This window comes from Giraffa tippelskirchi, chromosome 12, assembly GCF_054371585.1.
Source record: "Giraffa tippelskirchi isolate mGirTip1 chromosome 12, T2T-mGirTip1v1.2.pri, whole genome shotgun sequence".
NCBI classification, from domain to species: domain Eukaryota; kingdom Metazoa; phylum Chordata; class Mammalia; order Artiodactyla; family Giraffidae; genus Giraffa; species Giraffa tippelskirchi.
Genome location: NC_137286.1, coordinates 98736895 through 98757480, shown reverse-complemented (window position 1 = coordinate 98757480; position 20586 = coordinate 98736895). Strand labels below are relative to the sequence as shown.

Below are 20586 nucleotides of genomic sequence, written 5' to 3'. Positions count from 1 at the left end.
AGCATTCTGCAGTTATGAAGCAACAAAAGTTTACTAGACCACAATAATTTCTCTAACACCATCCATCATGTATATCATACAATTTAGCATGATAACCAGGAAAGTTATTAATTGTTATTAATTGAGGTCTGCAGCGAACATACAGGTCTTAAAAGTCAACAGTAAAACTACTGGGTTACCACAACTTATTTCTGGGTTCAGACTGCAAAATCTGTTTATTTCTTGGGTGCTTATTAAATGGGCTGCTGTATTGGAGAGAAACTACAGGATGACCAGTCTATGCTGACACTATGGAATGTTGGAACCATCTATAATCCTCACTTCTAATTTGACCAGTTAGGTTGATAAAGATCCAGCTCAAGGAGACACAGACTTTGGGCATCTACTGGAGAATGCTGTCAGACTGATGGAGAGATGTGGCTGCATGGGAGAAAGGGCAGAACATCTTGCAAAGGACTTCTATAGCTCTTCAAGAGGAACAAGGGGGAGGAGCCCAGAGGAGGTTAACTCTTCCATCCCACCCTTGGCAGCCCTGCCCTCTGTTCAAGCGTCACCCCTTCTTCTTCTCCTAACCTCTCTTCCACCCCTGTGGTCACTGGCCCACTCAGGAGATGCTGCTGGAGAGAGAGGAGACCAGAAGATCCAGAGACTCACTATCGGTCAGCTCAGGGGGCCCTTCCATCCACATGCCCTCAATTCCAGAAATATCTTCCAGCTGCTAACACTTGGGGAAAGCAGTCCTAAATCCTACACTGCCTGGCGAGGGTGCTGTGGAGTAGGGCTTCCTTCCCTTATTGTGGCAGGTATGATGTGGTGACTGACCAGACCTAATGCTCCAGCATGGACTCTGAGAAGACTCACATCACTTCCTACATCCCTGGCCCTACGAGGTGGTGGCTCCAAGGAGCATGCCCAGAAGAAAGACCACAGCCAGGAAGCTGGGGAGAGAGCTAAGGAGGGGACTGGCCTTCTGACCGAAGCAAGGATTCTTAAGGACCTCTTGGCTCGGAATAATCACCTCTTCTTTTCCTCTGATTCATGAGCAATGGATTCCAAAAGGGACGCCCCTCTTTCGCAGCCCCAAAGTGAGGAAAGCCTGATCCACAGCTGGACAGAGGTGGTGGGCAGCTATCAGCCAGCACCAACCACTGTCCATCTGTCCCCAAATCCTCCCCTTCTACCCCGTAAACATCTGTCTCCCAGAGCCTTGGGTAGGCTCCCTGGCCTTGTCTGACTCCTCCTCCCACACAGGCGGTGGACGCGTCCGTCGTGGAAAAGGCGAAGCTGGGAGAGGGACCACTCTCCCGGAGGGCCTCTTGGGCTGGGCACTCATTCATTCACTAGGCTAGGAAGGGTGGATAGCGGCGGAGCCGGGGCCAGCCCAGGAAAAGCGGCCACTTAAGAAAGACTCCCCAGGTAACCCCCACGCCGGCTCCACGCCGGGAGCGCAGCGCCCCGCCAGACTGTCAGCGCGCGCGGGGCGGAGCCCACACCCACCACCAGGTCCAGCGCGCGCAAAGACTGAGCGCGGTGAGCGTGGGCGCTCCGACCAGATCCAGCGAGGGTGGTGCGAGCAGCCTTCTCCACCCAACCCGGGGCTCAGAAAACCTGTGTAGGGAGCCCAGAGCGGCGGCGGGACGGTGGGCCGGGGCGGGCGACGCGGCCCGCGCCTCCTCCTGCCCCTGCGCAGTCCCGAGTCTTGGGGGCACCGACCTGCCAGCCGTCTCTCCCGGACATTTTTCCACAGACGATCCCAGGCTCTGGCAGTGGAGTCCCGCAACTGCTCACTGATTGACCGCCTGAGCTGCGTTTGGAGAGGTTTCCGCTTGCCGGTCATTTTAGATCCTTCCTCATAACGACCAGCTGGCTTGCCACCGCCACTCCCGCGTGGCCCGCAGCTCAGACTCCCGGCGACTCGGGTCGCCAGACGCGGGACTCACGCTGGGGTCCCGGGACCAGCCGGGGGCGCGACATGGGACCTCCGCCTTCCCGCGCTGCGGCCGGGATGCGTCTCCACTGCGCGCGCCGCGCAAGGGCACCTCTGCGCTCGGTCCACTCCTCTACTCTGTTCCCACTTTCCCTCTCCTCCCTCCCTCGGCTCGGCGCTCCTCCGCTCCCGTCCCCTCCCGTTCTTCCCTCCCCCCTCTCTCCGGGACGGTCTGGCGCCCCACTCCTTCCCCCAGCGAGCTTTCTCTTCCTCCCTCCCTCCCCTAAATCTGACAGCCTGGTTCGGATGGGCCCCCATTTACGGAGTTTCCACCAGGGGCTGAACCATATTCCTCCCATTTCTCGATACTTTCCATTTTTCACTCACAGAAACCGCCACCGTTACAACCATTACAAAAATTTTATGCTAAGCCACAGCTGGTGCCGAAAAAGCTCATCATGGTTTTCCTGAATTCAAGTCACTTGAAATGGGCTCCTCAGTTTGGCCTTTATGGAGTTAGATACTGGTGCTCTTAACAGAAGTCTTTCCTGGTTTCATAAATGAAATGATTTTCAGGCTGCAATCTACAATCAAACTAAAATTATTTATTCATTGCATAGTCATTGAGTGTGAGGAAACTTAACCTGTAAATATTAAGGTCAAACCATGAGAAGCCTACATAAAATAAACTTGCATATTCTGGTAAAGCATTAAAATCTGTATACAGTTAGAAAAGTAGGTATTATGAGGAAGTGAAATGTGAAGATAAAAGCATTTTAGCCGATAACATGAAGTAAGCTTATAATTTGAAATTAACCCTGACTCTTGCAGGGACAAGGCAGGAAATATACCTACTCTAAGAAATACCTGAAGAGTTGGTGTTCAAGTCATTTCCCTGGGCTCTAAAGCCTCTCTCAAAAGGTGAAGACAAGGCTAGCTCCGGCCTCAGGGTGTCCTCCTCTTCTCAAAGCTTTGCTTTTAAAGGGGTTGGAGAACTACGACATCTGATGTATTCAACGATGTCAGATGTGATAATGTCATACATCTCAAGTTTGGCTAGAGAAGCTAAATTATTTCAAAACAGAATTTCTGAATTATTTAAACAGTAAAATTGCTTGAAAATCAATTTACAAAAAATACAAAATTGCCTTTGTATCGGATGCTAAATAAGAACAAGAATTTAGTCAGCTGTTGTTGTTTTTTTTTTTAATTCAGATGCTCCATGAGAAGTCTGAAAATTAAACTATCTAATCCTCTCTCTATTACATAAATTGCTATTGACTTAAGGAGTAGAAATTAACAGCTTCCTAAAGAATTCCATCTGCAATTCTATACTTTTAGTAAATATTCCCTCCACTGGTTTATATTGTTGGTAGAAAATGGGGGGAGAAATGATGTTAAAAACCATTTTTATTGTCTTATACTCTCTTATTTTAAATATTCAAAAATGTTCTCGAGTGAAATACTTTTGAATGAGCCAGAAGGTAGTGGCTGAGATTTTCTGTGCCATCCTAGTAAACCTTTGAAATGATCAGCTATGAAGCAATAAGTCATGGATCAGAAACAGACTTGAAACTATGGCGGCCAGTTGTAGACTAATTCACATTGCTTTCTGGACCCATGCCAAATACCCTTTTGATTACATCCTCTGTTTTGTTTGCATGTAGTAGTAAGGAAATGCTCAGCAAGAAGCAAGATTTGTGTTATCTTAAAGTGACTGCTGTACAGTATAATGACAAAACGTTTCACAATTATGTTCCCAGGGAAGCTGTGTATTTAACTTTTAAAAAAGGATCTCTAATTGAATCAGACAGAGGCAGTTGTTGTTATATTATATGCACGGGAATAAAACAGTACAAGGAACATTCCAGCCATTTCACTGATCATTTAGCTCTAAAGATCCTGGGCCTCTACCTATTGATACTTTCTACTTTAATACATATTTTATATTCAGACGTTATAGATTAGAGGTTTTCTTTAAGTGACTAATTTGAAGATAAATTCTGGCCTTGCAGATTTGTTTAGCTCTGTCTGTTGAAGGGGCCGTGAATTCAGGACTGTCCAACAGAAGCCAAATGAAAGACTAGAGGGATCTTCCCCAGAACAGAACAGGTGCTACATAGCACAACCCAGTTCCCTGACTGCCCAGCTGCTGGCCCTGCTAGAGGGAAGCTTACCACTGTGCAGATGCAGCAGCCACAAATGCAAGCTTTCTGAACTCAGTGGGGCTACTTGGAGACCGTTATACAGGTCCTTAGTATCCACTCCCATTTTCCAGGAGTACTACTTCAAAGCTGAACCTTAAAGATTACCCTGCCTCCTGGAGTGTTCATTTTGAGCAGATGACAATACCACCTACTTTGCAGAAAAGAAATCAGGCAAATCCTTATCCCTGTCGTTATTGTTGTTCAGTCGCTGTTGTGTCCAGCTCTTTGTTACCCCATTGACTGCAGCACACCAGGCTCTCCTGTTCTTCACCATCTTCTGGAGCTTGCTCAAACTCATGTCCATTGAGTTGGTGATGCCATCCAACCATCTCATCCTCTGTTGTCCCCTTCACCTCCTGCCTTCAACCTTTCCCAGCACCAGGGTCTTTTCCAATGAGTCAGTTCTTCACATCAGGTGGCCAAAGTATTGGAGCTTCAGCTTCAGCGTCAGTCCTTCCAATGAATGTTCAGGACTGATTTCCTTTAGGATGGACTGGTTGGATCTCCTTGAAGTCCAAGGAAGTCTCAAGAGTCTTCTCCTGCACCACAGTTTGAAAGCATCAGTTCTTCAGCACTCTGTCTTCTTTATGGTCCAACTCTCACATCCATACATCTGCATGGAAAAATCATATCTTTGACTAATATGGACCTTTGTTGGCAAAGTGATTAAAAATTCTCTGCTTTTTAATACACTGTCTAGGTGTGTCATAGCTTTCCTTCCAAGGAGCAGGCATCTTTTAATTTCAAGGCTGCAGTCACTATCCAGTGATTCTGGAGCACAAGAAATAAAATCTGTTACTGCTGCTACTTTTTCCCCTTCTGTTTGCCAAGAAGTGATGGGGGCAGATGCATGATCTTAGTTTTTTGAATGTTGAGTTTTAAGCCAGCTTTTTCACTCTCCTTTTTCACCCTAATCAAGAGGCTCTTATGTCAACTGAATATCTGAGGTTATTGATATTTCTCCCAGAAATTTTAATTCCAGTTTGTGATTCATCCAACCTGGCATTTCGCATGATGTACTCTGCACGTAAGTTAAATAAGCAGGGTGACAATATACGGCCTTGTCATACTCCTTTCCCAATTTTGAACCAGTCCATTTTTCCACGTCCAATTCTAACTGGCTTCTTGACCCACGCACAGGTTTCTCAGGAGATGGATAAGGTGGTATGGTACTCCCATCCCTTTAAGAATTTCCCACAGTTTGTTTTGATCAAGACAAATACACAAAGTCAAAGATTTTAGTGCAGTCAATGAAGCAGAAGTAGATGTCTTTCTGGAACTCCTTTACTTTCTCCATGATCCAGTAAATTTGGCAATTTGCTCTCTGGTTCCTCTGCATCTTTGAAACCCAACTTGTAACATCTGGAAGTTCTTGGTTCACGTACTGTTGAAGCCTAGCAATGTGATCTCTGGTTCCTCTGGACATTTTTCTGTTTGTTTGTTTACAGGCATATCTTGAGCAATGTTAGATCTCTCTGATTCAGCAGTGTGTCCTCAGCATCTAGATCACTCCTTGAGAGTTGTGCTTAGTAAAAACTTGCAGAATAAATGAGTGATTTTTCTCTGATGCTATATATCGTTTACCTTGCTAATGGATATTCCTGAAAATTTACCTCTAAACCTACGCTTCTGACGCTATGTCCTATGTTAGCAAAGTGATGCTACCACCCATCCGTCTTGTGTCCAAGAGACAAGAGAGAATCTAGAAGACATTCTGAACCTTCCATCTTTCTCTGTCTCTCCATCCCCATAGTTCAGGTTTTCTTCTTTCCCCCACTGAATTTCAGCATAATGAGCTTCACATTAGAAAGCTACTGCTCTCACTCAGTTCTATGTCTTTATACATAGAACTGTCCTTCTGCTTGAACACCTTTCTTCTGGTTTTTTTCTTCACTTAACCTTTAAGAGTCAACTCAGATGTCACCTCCTCCTGGAAGCCTTCCATGAATCCTGGTGGGTGAATGTTCCTCCTCTCCTGTGTTCCTACAGCACCTTGGACCCATCTCCAGAGAAGCACACATCACAGAGCACTGTAGGGGGGCAACTGTCCACTTTGCTCACAGCCTCCCCACTAGTCCCGAGTTTCTACAGGGGGACTGATACTTTTATTTCTGAATCTCTTGCACCTTTTCTAGTGAACAGCACATAAAGGCTCATTTACTCACTAAATGAATTTAACATTATAGTTTTGGATGGCTGGTTATTACTAGAGTCTGCTCCTTAGTATAAATACAAATCTTAATTATGCTTGTGGCATCATTATCACTCTATTTACATAAAGTTTATTAATTTTAAGCAATATGTGTTGAAATTAGGCCTGAATATTCATTGGAAGGACTGATGCTGAAGCTGAAACTCCAATACTTTGGCCACCTGATGGGGAGAACTGACTCATTGAAAAAGACCCTGATGCTGGGAAAGATTGAAGGCAGGAGGCGAAGGGGACGACAGAGGATAAGATGGTTGGATGGCATCACCAACTCGATGGATATGAGTCTGAGCAAGCTCCAGGAGTTGGTAATGGACAGGGAAGCCTGGTGTGCTGCAGTCCATGGGGTCGTAAAGAGTTGGACACGACTGAGCGACTGAACTGAACTGAATCCATATTGATGGTTATAGATTTTTAAACATAGAAAAGTATAATTAGAAACATTAAAAATATTTGTAATATTACGAGACAGTTATAAATTTTCCTTTTCAGTTTTCTCTTAAGAACACATAAAAAATTAGAATAACTTTTATACCAAATTTTGAAAATTTTCTCATTTAGCATTATATTGGGAGCATTTTCCCAATTTATTTTTGTCTTTTGAAATATAGACTTAAATGAATATATAGAATTTTGTTGGATAGACATAGCATAATTTAATTTCAAACTTGCATAATTTTGGACACTTTCTTTCAAATTTCTGAAATTACAAACAATACTGTCAACAACTTTGGCAAATGGGGAAAAATTTCTTTCTCTTTCTCCTCCTAATGCTGTATCATCAAGACCTGTCACCATTATCACCCCAACCACAAGTAATAAGCAGGTCCTGCCACCTATCTTCCTGTACATATGAAGCCAGTATTTCTGAATTCTCTTTAATTTTTATCTTTTCCACTTCTCCTCCCATGTTCAACTCATCTGTGCCATCACTTCTCATGCCTAAGAATGGAGAAGTGCAGTCTACTGTTTACTTCAGTATTTTGTTGTCAGAGCCTTGTTTTAGAAAAAAAAAAGTCTGATTTCTAACTGTCCCAAGCCAGCAATCCTTTGCCAGGAGCCTATGGTCACAATACATTATCTCATGTTTCTCAGCTATTCTGTAAGAAACTGCCTTGGTTGCTATGACCCACTGCCACCCCCCCACCCCGACCCCACCCCCCGAATAACAGAAGGGTGAAGAGCTCATGGGCCTCTCCCCCTGCACATTCCCTCGCCAGGAGAGATGAGATATAGCAACTGTTCCTTCTATGCTCCCTTCAGGCTACATTTCAGAGTCTTGTTGATAGAGAGTCTGAAATGAAATCTCATATTATTTATTTATTCATTAAAAAAAAAAAAAAACTGTTACCAAAAGATCTAGAGAAGCTGGCATTCATTTTGGGTCCTGAGCTCACAGTCACCAATCTGTGCTTGTCCCACTAACTAATTAAAACTTCATTGAACTTTTGTGGAAGCAATATTTAGTGTTAGCTGTAAGCTCCAATCAATATCTTCGACTATGTTTAATATCTTCCTGATGTAGACTAGTAAACGCCTGAAATTTTCACCGTGTCTCTAGCTGAGTCTTGTTCTTGTTGTCCACTGTGACTGTCTCACCATACCACCACTCTCCTCAAGGCCCAGGCACACTTAAAATTTTTTTTTTCATTATTGTGATAAAATATACATAATATATAATATGTATCATTTAACTCTTCATAAGTGTACACTTCAGTGGTATTAAATGCATTTGCAGTGTTGTATAAGCATCACTACTATCTACCTAATATTTTTTTCATCTCCAATAAAAGCCCTGTACTCTTCTTTGCCCTCTCTGTCCCCACCCCCTCGTCCTCTATTCTTCTTTCTGTCTCTGTGAATTTGCCTCTTCTAGGTACCTCACATAATCCATGAACACTTTCTTCCTTCTCACCTTAATGTAAACACTCTTCTGATGCTTCACAGAGAAAATAGAGAAACTGGCAGCTCCTTGAATGCATACATTCTCTGGCCTCAGGGCCTTTGCACTACTTCCTCTGCCGGGACACACTGAGCTCCACGGAGTAACAATTTCATGCCCCCATTAGATTGTGAACCCCTTGAAAGTAGGAGGTAAGCTTTTAATATCTGTATCCCCAGTGGAATATAGTGCCCAATACATGGTAAGTGCACAATGTATATTTATTGAATGAATACAAATTGGAAATTGGGGTTATAAAGTGGACAGGGAAACTAGGTGTGCCCATGTGTTATCCACTGAAATGTTGAAATGTTTAGCATTAATCCATTAAAAAAGATAGAAATTGATAAATATGCACACACAGGTACCAAGTCACAGCTGATAAAAGAACCAAGACTGACAGGACATTTAATAATACTATAGGTAGATGTTATTAACCATTTAGAACATTTAATCAAGCTGATTAATTACTTAGGATTTTTTTCCTCCCAAATTTGAATTTTACATTTGAGGAGACTAATTTTGTCATAAAATAATGTCCTCTTTCCACTCAAACTAGGGTTGGAGTCTAAAGTTTTCTCAGTTAAAATTCAATTGCAGTCATCAGTATCATAAATATACAATAGAAATGAATTGGATTATCCTTAATAGGTAAGAGTGTTCTGTAAAGTTAACATGCAAGGCAAACATGTGGCTCTCTGAATAGGACTACAATATTGAAAAATAAAAAAAAGAAAAACCATATCCTATCTAGGAAAAAAGACAACATTTTGATTGATAAAGCATACACGGTTTTAAAGGAGAATAGGATAATGGTTAAGAAAAAGAAAGAAGCTATAGAGTATGGATAAGATCAGAAGGACAGAAGTTAAATGAAACCAGAGAAACAAAAAGGGACTCCAGTAAAACACACCAAAGTGTTGGGCAGAAAGAGAAGCTTCTGGGATTAAATTTGGAGAGAAGCAACTGCAAGAGGTAAAAACGCTAGAATAAGAACCAGTTACGCACCTTCCACATAAGCGTTGAGCGATTACAAAACAAACTGATTTAGGTTCAACTGAGCCTCAAGCAGGAAAGAAACTGAGTTCCCTGCAAAGTGAAGAGGGGGACTGATAGGAATGGAAGAGGGTCTGGGTGTTGTTGCAAACAAAACTCTAGAGCCTCAAAGGATTCTAATAGAGAAATCTAGAGTGTAACGGGATTTGAGAAACAGAGGTGCTGGAAAGGATTGTTCAGAGGCTTCAAATTGGGCAAGGGACACTGAACAATATAAACCTACACTCTTGATGCCCACCAACCATATACAGCCGGTGTCTGGCATTTCACTCCATTGTGACATTGTGAAACTGCATTAGAACGGTTCCACATGCTGGACGACAGCACTTGCGGCTGGAGATGGGAGCCCTGCCAAGGAAGTGAAGGTAGGGTGGCAAGGTTGGAGACTCCCCCCAACTTGACCCTTACGTGATGCAGCCAAAAGTAAACCCAGGATTTTCCAGCAGATGAAATGTCACATATTTCATCAAGGGGTTTTGTAGATAAATCATGGGAGAGCTGGATACAAAATGCAATCCCTCGACTTTCAATATCTTGAAGAATAAATTGTGTTCTCTGGAACCCTTGCTTATGAACTATAATTCACTGAAGGTCAAATGTCTTACCAGGAAAGCATTTTGCTCTATCTTCTCTTTACTCATTATACTTTTCTTGGTATAACTCGTAAACATAATAAATTTCACTTGAGACATTTATTATCCCTGTTCACAAATCTTATTATTTTCCTAATTTCTCTTTAATGGCTTTGTGTTATTTTAGCCACTTTCATGTTCTTAAATAACACTTTTATTAAGATATTAATGGTATACCATACAATTCACGGAGAAGGCAATGGCAACCTACTCCAGTACTCTTGCCTGGAAAATCCCATGGACAGAGGAGCCTGGTAAGCTGCAGTCCATGGGGTTGGGAAGAGTCAGACACGACTGAGTGACTTCACTTTCACTTTTCACTTTCATGCATTGGAGAAGGAAATGGCAACCCACTCCAGTGTTCTTGCCTCGAGAATCCCAGGGATGGCAGAGCCTGGTGGGCTGCCATCTATGGGGTCGCACAGAGTCGGACATGACTGAAGTGACTTAGCAGTAGCAGCAGCAGCAGCAGCATACAATTCATCTATAGATTATTTTATCTTAAGCAAATGTTTTCTTAAGACTATTAGTTGGAGATGTGTATCATAAGGTTCTATGGCTTTTATCCCCGTGTATAGCATCGTAGACACAAAATAGTGTAAATTCATTCAGTAAGCAAGTGTACGTATACTTTATATGCATACGTGCGTCATGCGTGTGTACTCAGTTGTGTCCGACTCTTTGTGACCCCATGACCTGTGACCCAAGAGGCTCCTCTGTCCATGGGATTTTCTAGGCAAGAATACTGGAGTGGGTTGCCATTTCCTCCTTCAGGGTGATCTTCCTGACCCAGGAATTGAATCTGCATCTCTTGAGTCTCCCTTGGCTATGATTATTAAAAATACTTGTAAATAATATTTCCTAAGATTACATCATAGTTATCTTAAAAAAGACAGGATAAAGGATAGTACCCTGCCACAGATACTGGAGAGATTTAATAAATACTTCTAAGACTGATAAATATGTTTGTTTTCAGATTTACAGGATTTACAGATTTACAGGATACAGTGAATTCTTAGAGCAGAGTTATCTCCAAAACTTTACTTCATTCTTCCAAAACAAGATTTCTTAGAAATAACTATTTTAATGTCTGTGATCCTAACCTTAGTTCTGTTATTATTTCTGTAAGGTCATAAAAACCTAACAAGGCACCTGCTTTTGATTTTAGGTTTCTATTTTCTCCTTTAAATTTCCTAAGCACCTGCCTAAACCATCTAACCAAGTTTCCCTTCCTTCACCACCGTTCATTCTTGCCATATGACGCTGTTAGGTTTTTTCTTACTTCGCTTAGCTTTTCAAACACCTGCAGTTCAACAACAAAGATAGTATTGTCTGGCTTTTTCACTTAGCAATGAGTTGATTTACCTGTCAAGATAAACTTCACTGTACATATTATTGGCTCTCTGGATTAATGCCTTATAAAACAGCACATTTGCACTGTTCTATGCCCTTCATAAGCATTAAACACTGATTTCATTTGATAGGCCGAATACTATATCAACATTTAGTGAAAGGAGCTTATTGCTGGGGGTTCAAAGATGAACTATTATGAAAGCGAACCTTTTGTATTCAAGCTAAATGTTTATTTGTTATAAGGGACCTTCAGCAGTTAGGACAGGAGCTATCCATGTCCTGTAAAAGAATATTGTATAGCTATCTAGTAGTCCAAGTTTGCTTTAAAAATACATTAAAATAAATATATAGCTAAATGATTAATGACAACATTAACAGCATGAACACTCATCATCCTCTGCCACTATGCAGATAAATATATCAAGAAAAATGGAAATGTAGAATTTTCAACAGATCAGAGATGCACTATATCATTGTCCAAATCACTTAATTTTTTACTATTTTTCTTTTACAAAATGAATGTTAGACATAAAAAATAATGTTTCCAGATCCTCTTTTAATTTATTTCTAATAAAGAAGATATATGGGTAATAATACCAAGCTGAGTTTTGAAACCTGAAGACAGTTCTCTGCCTTAAACAGTTTATCAACACCACATACAAACTGGCTTCAATTAAATTCAGTCAAGATAGCTGTGATCTGGTTAACTACAATAAACAACAAACAAAAAAGTTAAAATTATTTCTTCCCAGTGGTGCTGCTGCTGCTGCTAAGTCACTTCAGTCGGGTCCGACTCTGTGCGACCCCTTAGACGGCAGCCCCCAGGCTCCGCCATCCCTGGGATTCTCCAGGAAGAACACTGGAGTGGGTTACCATTTCCTTCTCCCATGCATGAAAGGGAAAAGCAAAAGTGAAGTTGCTCAGTCGTGTCCTAATAACTCTTAAAAAATAAAAAGGACAAAAAATGTTTTAAACTAGTAAAAGCAATAATAAATCTTGCTTCCAATATTAAAAACTATTCTTTATGTCTTAATATGCATTTGCTTAAATCTTGAGTGCTGTATTCTTAAATTTACTAACTTACTTTAACCTGTCCTATTTCTGCTTTCTTCTTGGTGGGAAGAACATATCATGGTGAAATAGCAGCCAGCAATGTATCTAATATACTTTTACCTTATTGTGCAATGGAAGTCAATTCACAATGATTTGGTGAAAGACTCAATTGGAACTCACAGGATTTTTTTCCCTGTCAGTATTAAACATTTTAGTGGGATGTGATAAGTATTTCAAATTGAACTATATTTAAGAAGGTTTGTTGTATGCTATGTGAATTTCATAATTTAGTAATCTCTCACACTGTGGGTAGTTCCTAACGAATGCATATCAACAAAGATCTGTTATTTTCAGATATATAACCATTTGGGAAAAGTGCCCAAAGGGCCCAGTAGCTGTAAGAACTCTCCTCCCCCTCCTGATAACAGGGCTTGTGATTTCCTTCCCCTTCCTCCTTCCATCACTGCTGTTTGGTATTGCTTATGTCCCCAGTCTCTCCCTGGACTTCAAACACTTCTTATCTTAGGGGAGTAAACCCTGTGAGTAATCCCTTTCCCCACTTCCTTAAGGCACCCCTCTGCCAGATCTTCTCCCCAATGCATCCTGGGCCAAGTAACATCTAACCAGTCTCCATCTCACATCCTGGCCTAGCTCCTATAATACAGAAAGACTCCTTCAATTAAGTGGTATTTGTAAAAAATGTAGACAAATCTAATGGCCTCTTTGTATTCAAATATTATAATTAGTCACTCAACAAGTCATTCAGTCACTCAACAAGTACTCATTGACTACATCCTGAATAACAGACCTCAGGCGGGGTCCATGATGCAACAGTCTGTCCCTATTATTGGCTTTGAAAACAAGGAGTAATAATGAGAGTTTAGGAGGGAACAATTTATTCCTGTTTCCTGCTTACTATTAATTAGCAGGAAAACAACAAAAATCTTTGTAAGCTTCAAGTTTAGTAAACATTTTATTGTGTGTGCTTAGTCGCTCAGTCGTATCCTACTTTTTGAGACCCCATGGACTGTAGCCTGCCAGGTTCCTCTGTCCATGGGAATTCTCCAGGCAATAATACTGGAGTGGGTTGCCCTGCTCTCCTCCAGGGGATCTTCCCAACCCAGGGATAGAACTCAGGCCTCCCACATTGCAGGCAGATTCTTTACCATCTGAGTCATTAGAGGGCTAAACATTTTATTAGCCCTTTTGGCAACCCACTCCAGTGTTCTTGCCTGGAGAATCCCAGGGACGGCGGAGCCTGGTGGGCTGCCGTCTACGGGGTCGCACAGAGTCGGACACGACTGAAGTGACTTAGCGGCAGCAGCAGCAGCAGTATGTTCTGGGCTATGTGCTTGGCTCTGGAAAAAGCAATATTAAGTGCAAAAGACCCTGTGCTATGGAGGGTCTTAAATAAGAGTGTGGATTAGGAGAGCTCTGAGAATGAGAATGAGTTTATGTCTTGGACAGAAATGAGGTGGTGGCTGTGGACATGAGGGTAGTCGACCAAGACCAGAGCCAGAAGAGGCATCGTGAGGAGTGAGTCCAACATTCAGAGTGTCTTCGAGGTTCCAAGTAGGGGACCTCCTGGGAGGCCCCCCCCAGTATTCATTGCTAGAGATCCCATCACAGTCTGCCCCTTCCCATCACCACAAACATCCCCTATTGGAATCTCTGACCAAGACCTTGGGACCACCAGGGGCAGGCTTCAGAAGTGAGTGAGGGTGCCAGATTTAGAAAATAAAAGTGCAAGGTGTCCAGTTAAGTTTGAATTTCAGATAAACAGCAAGTAATTTTTACTAGAAGTATGTCCCATGCATTATCTGTATTTGTATTGTTCTGTATTTTAGCTGGCAATGAGATAATATTCTTGTCTCTGTTTAGCCCCATCAGCGTGACCCAGACACAATTTCATAAGTACTTTCTCCCACTTGTGATTCTCAGCTTCTCAAAGCATTGAAGTATTTAGCAGGTGTCTTTGTGGTTGTCTTTCTGTGCTGAAACAGATGAAATCCTACATATATATAACACCCATTCCAAAAAGATGTGTATGTTAATAAAAAACCTTTTCTAATGGATACTTATTTATCTGTCCTGAGCAAAGTTAATGATCTGGAAACAAATCTAGTGGTTCAAGGCAAAAAAATAAAAAATCAACTTGAGACCATCTTTACTGAGTACATATTTGTCTTCTGATCAACTACCATTTGTTTTAGGCTTGTAAACAAAGAAGTATCTAAAAGTTCACTTTCTCTTTGTTTAAAGAATTCTGTCTTTGTTCATTGACATAGACATACATAATATATTAGGTGAAGTTTATTTTGAAGGCAGTTGGAAGAAAAATCTCTCTTGTTTTGGGAACCATTTATCATTAATGGAATAAAGAATCACTAGGCTTGGTAAATATTAACCAATATATTTGATAATATAAAACAATATTTTATAATAATATAATAATAAAATATAATATAAATAGTATATGAATAATATATAAAATATAAACATGTGTGCTCAGTTGCCCAGTCATGTCCGACTCTTTGTGACCCCATGGACTGTAGTCTGCCAGGCTTCTCAGCCCATGGTATTTTCCAGGCAGGAATACTGAAGTGGCGTGCCATTTCCTACTCCAGGAGATCTTCCCAATCCAGGGATCGAACTAGTAAACATTCAGTAATTCAAGAGATATCAGTGGATTCATAATCTTTTAATTTTTCCAGAAGCTTGTGATCTTTATATTCTAAAGATAAACGATCATGACCTCAGCTTACTAGAAATGGATATAAGTTACAGGATAAAGTGCATAATCGTATTATTCATGGCCTGTATTTAAGGTAACAGCCTTTGTCTTTTTCAATCTAGTTCAGCCACTTATAGAACAAGTTACAGCTTCTCTGCATCTCTGCTTTCTCATCTGTAAAATGGGGATAATAATTTCTCTACCTCACAGGACTATAGTATCAATTAAATAAGGTCATATTTACAAAGCATTTAGAACAGGGCCTGGGCACATGTAATTGTCAGTTACAATGAGTGCTTTCAAATTAATTGATTACAGATAATTATACTTACCACTCTGACCCTCCTGGAAGAGGAAATACATTTTAGTATTTTACAAGCTACTTTTGCTGAGTTTGCTATTTTCTCATTCTTAGCTGGGTTTTGGGGAATAGGGAACAATGGTTTGCATAACACAGTTTCAGAAGGACAGCAAGAAATTAATATACAGCCAAATTCTGCTAATACCACTTAAGTTGAATTTCATTTTCACCATACCGTTCTCATTCTTAGCTGGATTTGGGCAGTAAGAAACAACATTTTTCACACTATAAATAGTTTCAGCAATAAGAAATTAATATACAGTGAATATCTGATAGGACTGTTTTTAATATCCTAGGATTTATCTTAGTGTTTAGTTATAATTTAATAGATTTCTTGGAGTTGTGTGTAGCATTCACATGAGGAATGCAATTATTAGATAGCATTAAGAAATTACTAAGAATATTAAGGAATAATTAATTTCCTTTAAAAATCTCTCAAAAGGTTTAGGACCAATTTGCACCACTTTTAAATGAATGGTTGGAAGATGTGCTAACAGATTTCATATAGTTGCTCTTTGTCAATAGGAAGAATTTCATTATCTGTCAGTTCTCGCCTTTAACGTCAGTCAGTACTTCCATCATCTGAGCAAAGAGAAATTTTGTAACACTAAGTCTTATCTGTCTTCACCTTCACTGGCATCACATACTGTAGAAAGGTCAGTTCTGTTTTTTTTTTCTTTCTGTATAAGCTTTGCTTAAACATCTGTGAAACACTACACCTCTCTGAAGAACTATTAAGAAAGTGTTCCCTCCTTGAGTCTGTGTATGTAGACAGTGACCATTACATATTTCAGACTGATGTCATGGAGAATGTCACACTAGGTAGCATTTTGTAACCTTGTCAAATATATTCGCTATTTTTAGCATTCTTCTTTCAATATTAAAGTTAGGATAAGGAAAATTTCAATATTTAATAAAGGAACAGCATGTAGACTCCAACACTATGCATGGTTTGCTTCGATTAAAAAGGCAAGCATTGAGGAATATAGTGGTTATCAAAAGGATCAACTGAAGGAAGGCCACATGCAATAATAATAAGGACACTGAACTGAAGTGCTGCCTGGCCTGAGTCTCATCCCGGCGCTGCTGTTGAGAGCCATGCCATTTTAGGTTGGCCCCTTAACCTCAGCACTTCGCATTTGTTTCCGCATTTGTGAAGTGAGAGAAACAGAACAGATATCCTCTGAAATCTCTCTTCTAAAATCGTGCAATTTCAGGTAAATGTTTGATACCCAACATATGAACTCCCCCATTGCAATTAAAGGGTTTTATATAATACCATATTGCTTTTATTCCAGAAGTGAAACTAAGAAAAGTACTCATAAAGTTCACTTCTGTTTCAATTCCAACTAAGGCTCAGATAAATGGACTTAAAACAATAGATCTTGTAGGAACACCTGCCACATTTGAGGCTTAAGACAAACCTATCAGAAGAGGGAAAGTCCACAGATTTCCTGATCTAACCCTCTATTCCTTTTAATGTAAACAGTCAGATAAATCAGTTAAAAACACGGGTTAGTGAACAAATCAACAGTAGTGCGGGTGGGGTGGGGTTAAGCACTAAATGTAAACAGTCAGAGGAAATTATGTAACCTTTATATATCTGAAAGGGCACAAAAAGTTCTTCCCAAATTGGATCGTTTATCATAAAGTCAGGGGTTTAGCAAATACAGTAAATAGAGAGTTATAATGAAAGGCTAAGTATGACCCTCTTTAACTACCCACACATACTCTTTCAAGATCCTACTTACATGCATGAATGGACCATTATTAGTTCTTACTTATGTTAATCTAGTTGTCATTGAACTATAGTTACTCTGTCCTTATGTTTTGCACCAGGAATACTAAGTGCTTGACTCATGCCTTTGAAGCTGTTTCATAATTTAGAATAAAAATGACCCCAGGAAGGCAACCTCTTATGCCTTCTTAAATGACCTTCTCTTGTCTGACCTTTTATTGTAAAATATCAAGTAACCCTTTGTTGGGATGCCCCGCTAGTTACTCAATGGGGTTTTACATAATCCTCTCAAATTTGAACTAACCGGAACAATCAGAATTTCCATTAAGCTACAGAGGGCACTCGATACCAGCAGTACACAACTAACATGACTCTATAGCCTTAAGACAATTGTGGTAGAAAGTTCTTGAACTGAAAATGAATCACAGAGCAGAAAGACCAGAATGCGAGTGAATAAAAGAACTGGAATTGTTAATGGAACTATTGTTAGTTAAAAAAAAACCAGTAAATGCAGTTCAGAAATAATACAGAACCTATCACTCTTTTTTTCTTTGCCATGCTACAAATATTCATCAGCTTGTCATATCAATGATGCATATCTGATCACAGTAGGACCAGCAGGAGTTAGGCTTCAGGGTACATTCTGAGTTTTCATAAACATCCTTTACTTCCCTGAAAATTCATTCTTTCAGAGTAACATTCTAATTCCCAAATGTCTTTGATCATGGGACAGCTCCTACCCAAAGACAGGAGTTGAAACTTTTCTATGACTGTCTCACAACTAATTTCTCATCTGTTTCCTGTCATACAACAGTAATTAATTTTCAAAGCCTCCCTATGGAAGTGTCAAAATTCTAAATTTAAGGACAATGATGGGAAATTTTCAGAACATGAAGCTTTCTTTATATACTCTCATAGAGTTGAAACCTGAAAATGTTCACAATTTGAAGTTCATCAATCTCATTGGATTCATCCCAAATGATTTTAAAGCAAAGTCAATTTATATTTAGTTTCATTTTATCATAAATTTAAGGGCAGTGATACATCATTAATTAAGCATCATTTATGAGTTAAGTTTAAAAATATGAATATTTATCAAACACCCTTTGAAGACACTGTAGAAGGGATATTAAAATAGTTCACGCTATCAACTGAGTGAAAAGACAATCTATGGAACAGGAAAAATATTTGCAAATTGTGTATCTGATAAGAAGTTAATATCCAGACTATATAAAGAACTCTTACGACTCAACAACAAAAACAAAAACCAAACTTGGTTTGAAAATGAGTGTGTGTGCATGCTAAGTCACTTCAGTCATGTCTGACTCCTTGCAACCCTATGCAACCCTATGCCAGGCTCCTCTGTCCATGGGATTTTCCAGGCAAGAATACTGGAGTGGGTTGCCATGCCCTTCTCCAAGGAATCTTCCTGACACAAGGATCAAACCCATGTCTCTTATGTCTCCTGCGTTGGCAGGCAGGTTCTTCACCAATAGTGCCACCTGGGAAGCCCCCAAAATGCTCAAAGGACTTAAATAGACATTTCTTCAAAACTATACACCAGTGGTGAATAAGCATATGAAAAGATGCTCAACAATCATTCAAGAAATGCATATTGAAACCACAATTTCATATCATCCCATTAGAATGGCTATTATTAGAAACAAAACCCAGGGGCTTCTCCGGTGGTCCAATGGTTAAGAATCTGTCTGCCAATGCAGAAGACACAGGTTCAATCCCTGGTCCAGGAAGATCCCACATACCACGGAGCAACTAAGCCTCTGCATCACTACTAGCCCATGCACCTTCACTACTGAAGTTGGTATGCCTAGAGCCCATGATCCTTAACAAGAGAAACCCCTGCCTGTGGCAACTAGATGAAAGCCTGAGTGCAGCAATGAAGACCCAGCACAGCCAAAATTAAATTAAATAAATAAATCTTAAAAAAAAAAAGCCAAAATCTCTGGAAATAACTAGTGCTGGCAAGGATATGGAGAACCTGGAATCCTTGTACAGTGCTGGTGGGGAAATAAAATGGTATGGCTGCTATGGAAAACAGTATAAAACTTTCTCAAAAAAATTAAAATTAAGAAATAAATTACCATAGCAATTTTACTTCTGGGTATGCACTCCAAGGAATTAAAAGCAGGGACTTGAACTGACATTTGTACACCCATGATCATGGCCGTGTTATGCACAATAACTAAAAAGTGGAAGCAACTAAAGTGTCTATCATTCAATGAACAGGTAAACAAGATGTGGTCTGCACATACAATGGGATATTGTCCAGCCTTAAAATAAAGGGAATTCTGGCACATGCTACAATGCAGACAAACCTTACAGAAATTGTGCTGAGTGAAATAAGCCAGAAACAAATGGATAAATAGTGTATGATTCCACTTATATGAGGTACTCAAAGTTGTCAGATTCAGAGACAGAAAGTAGAGTGGTGGTTGCTAGAGTTTTAGGGGAGAAGGGAATGAGAGGTTAATGTTTAATGGGTATGAGTTTCAGTTTGGGACTATGAAAAAAGTCCTGGGGACAGATAGTAGTGGTGGTTGCACAGCAATGTGAACGCACTTAAATTCCACAGAACTGTGCACCAAAAAATAGCTGAAATTTTATGTTACCATTTTTTAAATTGAAGTATATTCAATTTATAATGTTGTGTTAGTTTCAAGGGTACACTAAAGTGATTCAGTTATACATTTATATTAATATTTTGAATTATTTTCCATTATAGGTTATAACAAGATATTGAATATAATCCCCTGTGCTATACTGTAGGTCCTTGTGTGAATATTTTACCACAATAAAAAAAATGGTTTGTACCCATATTGAGCTTACAATATAAGTGAGGAAATGAGTGTGCATATAAAATTAACATCTGAATACCTTTAATATAATGTAAATGAAATAATAAGACAGTAGAAATTAAATACTATGATGTTCAGAGAGTGCAAAGACAGCAGTTGTTTCAAGAAGGTTTTATGGAGTATATAGTGGTTGAGGTTACTTTGGAAGATTAATACAATTTCATTGAGTGGAGAAGGTGGGAGCAGGTAGTCTACAAAAAGAGACCAGTATAAACTAGGTATGGAAGCCAAAATCTTGGGGTGTGGTTTTAAAACTGTGATTCTTCCCAGTTAGATTAAAGGGCAGAGTAGTGCTTCTCAAACTTTAATGTGTATACAGATCACTTGGGAATCTTGCTAAAATGTAGATTCTGATTTTATAAATCTAAAGGTGGGATCCAAAATTCTTCATTTCTAATAAGCTCCCAGGTGATGCCAATGCTGCTTTGGATAGCTCAGGTCTTGAGTATATATGCCTAAAATGTAGATCAGTCCAAAGCTGAAGACTTTGAAAACTAA

General features: G+C 40.1%; 1 protein-coding gene across 9 annotated transcripts in view; it reads right to left on the bottom strand.

Moving 5' to 3' along the window:
- Window positions 1-20586, bottom strand: part of STARD13 (StAR related lipid transfer domain containing 13) — a 396772-nt gene that overhangs the window by 234286 nt on the left and 141900 nt on the right. The window contains exon 1 of one of the 9 annotated variants that reach the window (XM_081551847.1): window positions 1714-2148. The exons of 6 other annotated variants lie outside the window; for them this stretch is intronic. In XM_081551847.1, coding sequence (XP_081407973.1) covers window positions 1714-1837 — 124 coding nt within the window. In that variant the 5' untranslated portion in view covers window positions 1838-2148. Of the gene's footprint in view, window positions 1-1713; window positions 2149-20586 lie in introns of those variants that run through there. 2 more of the 9 variants (XM_081551849.1, XM_081551850.1) reach the window with 2 other exon arrangements.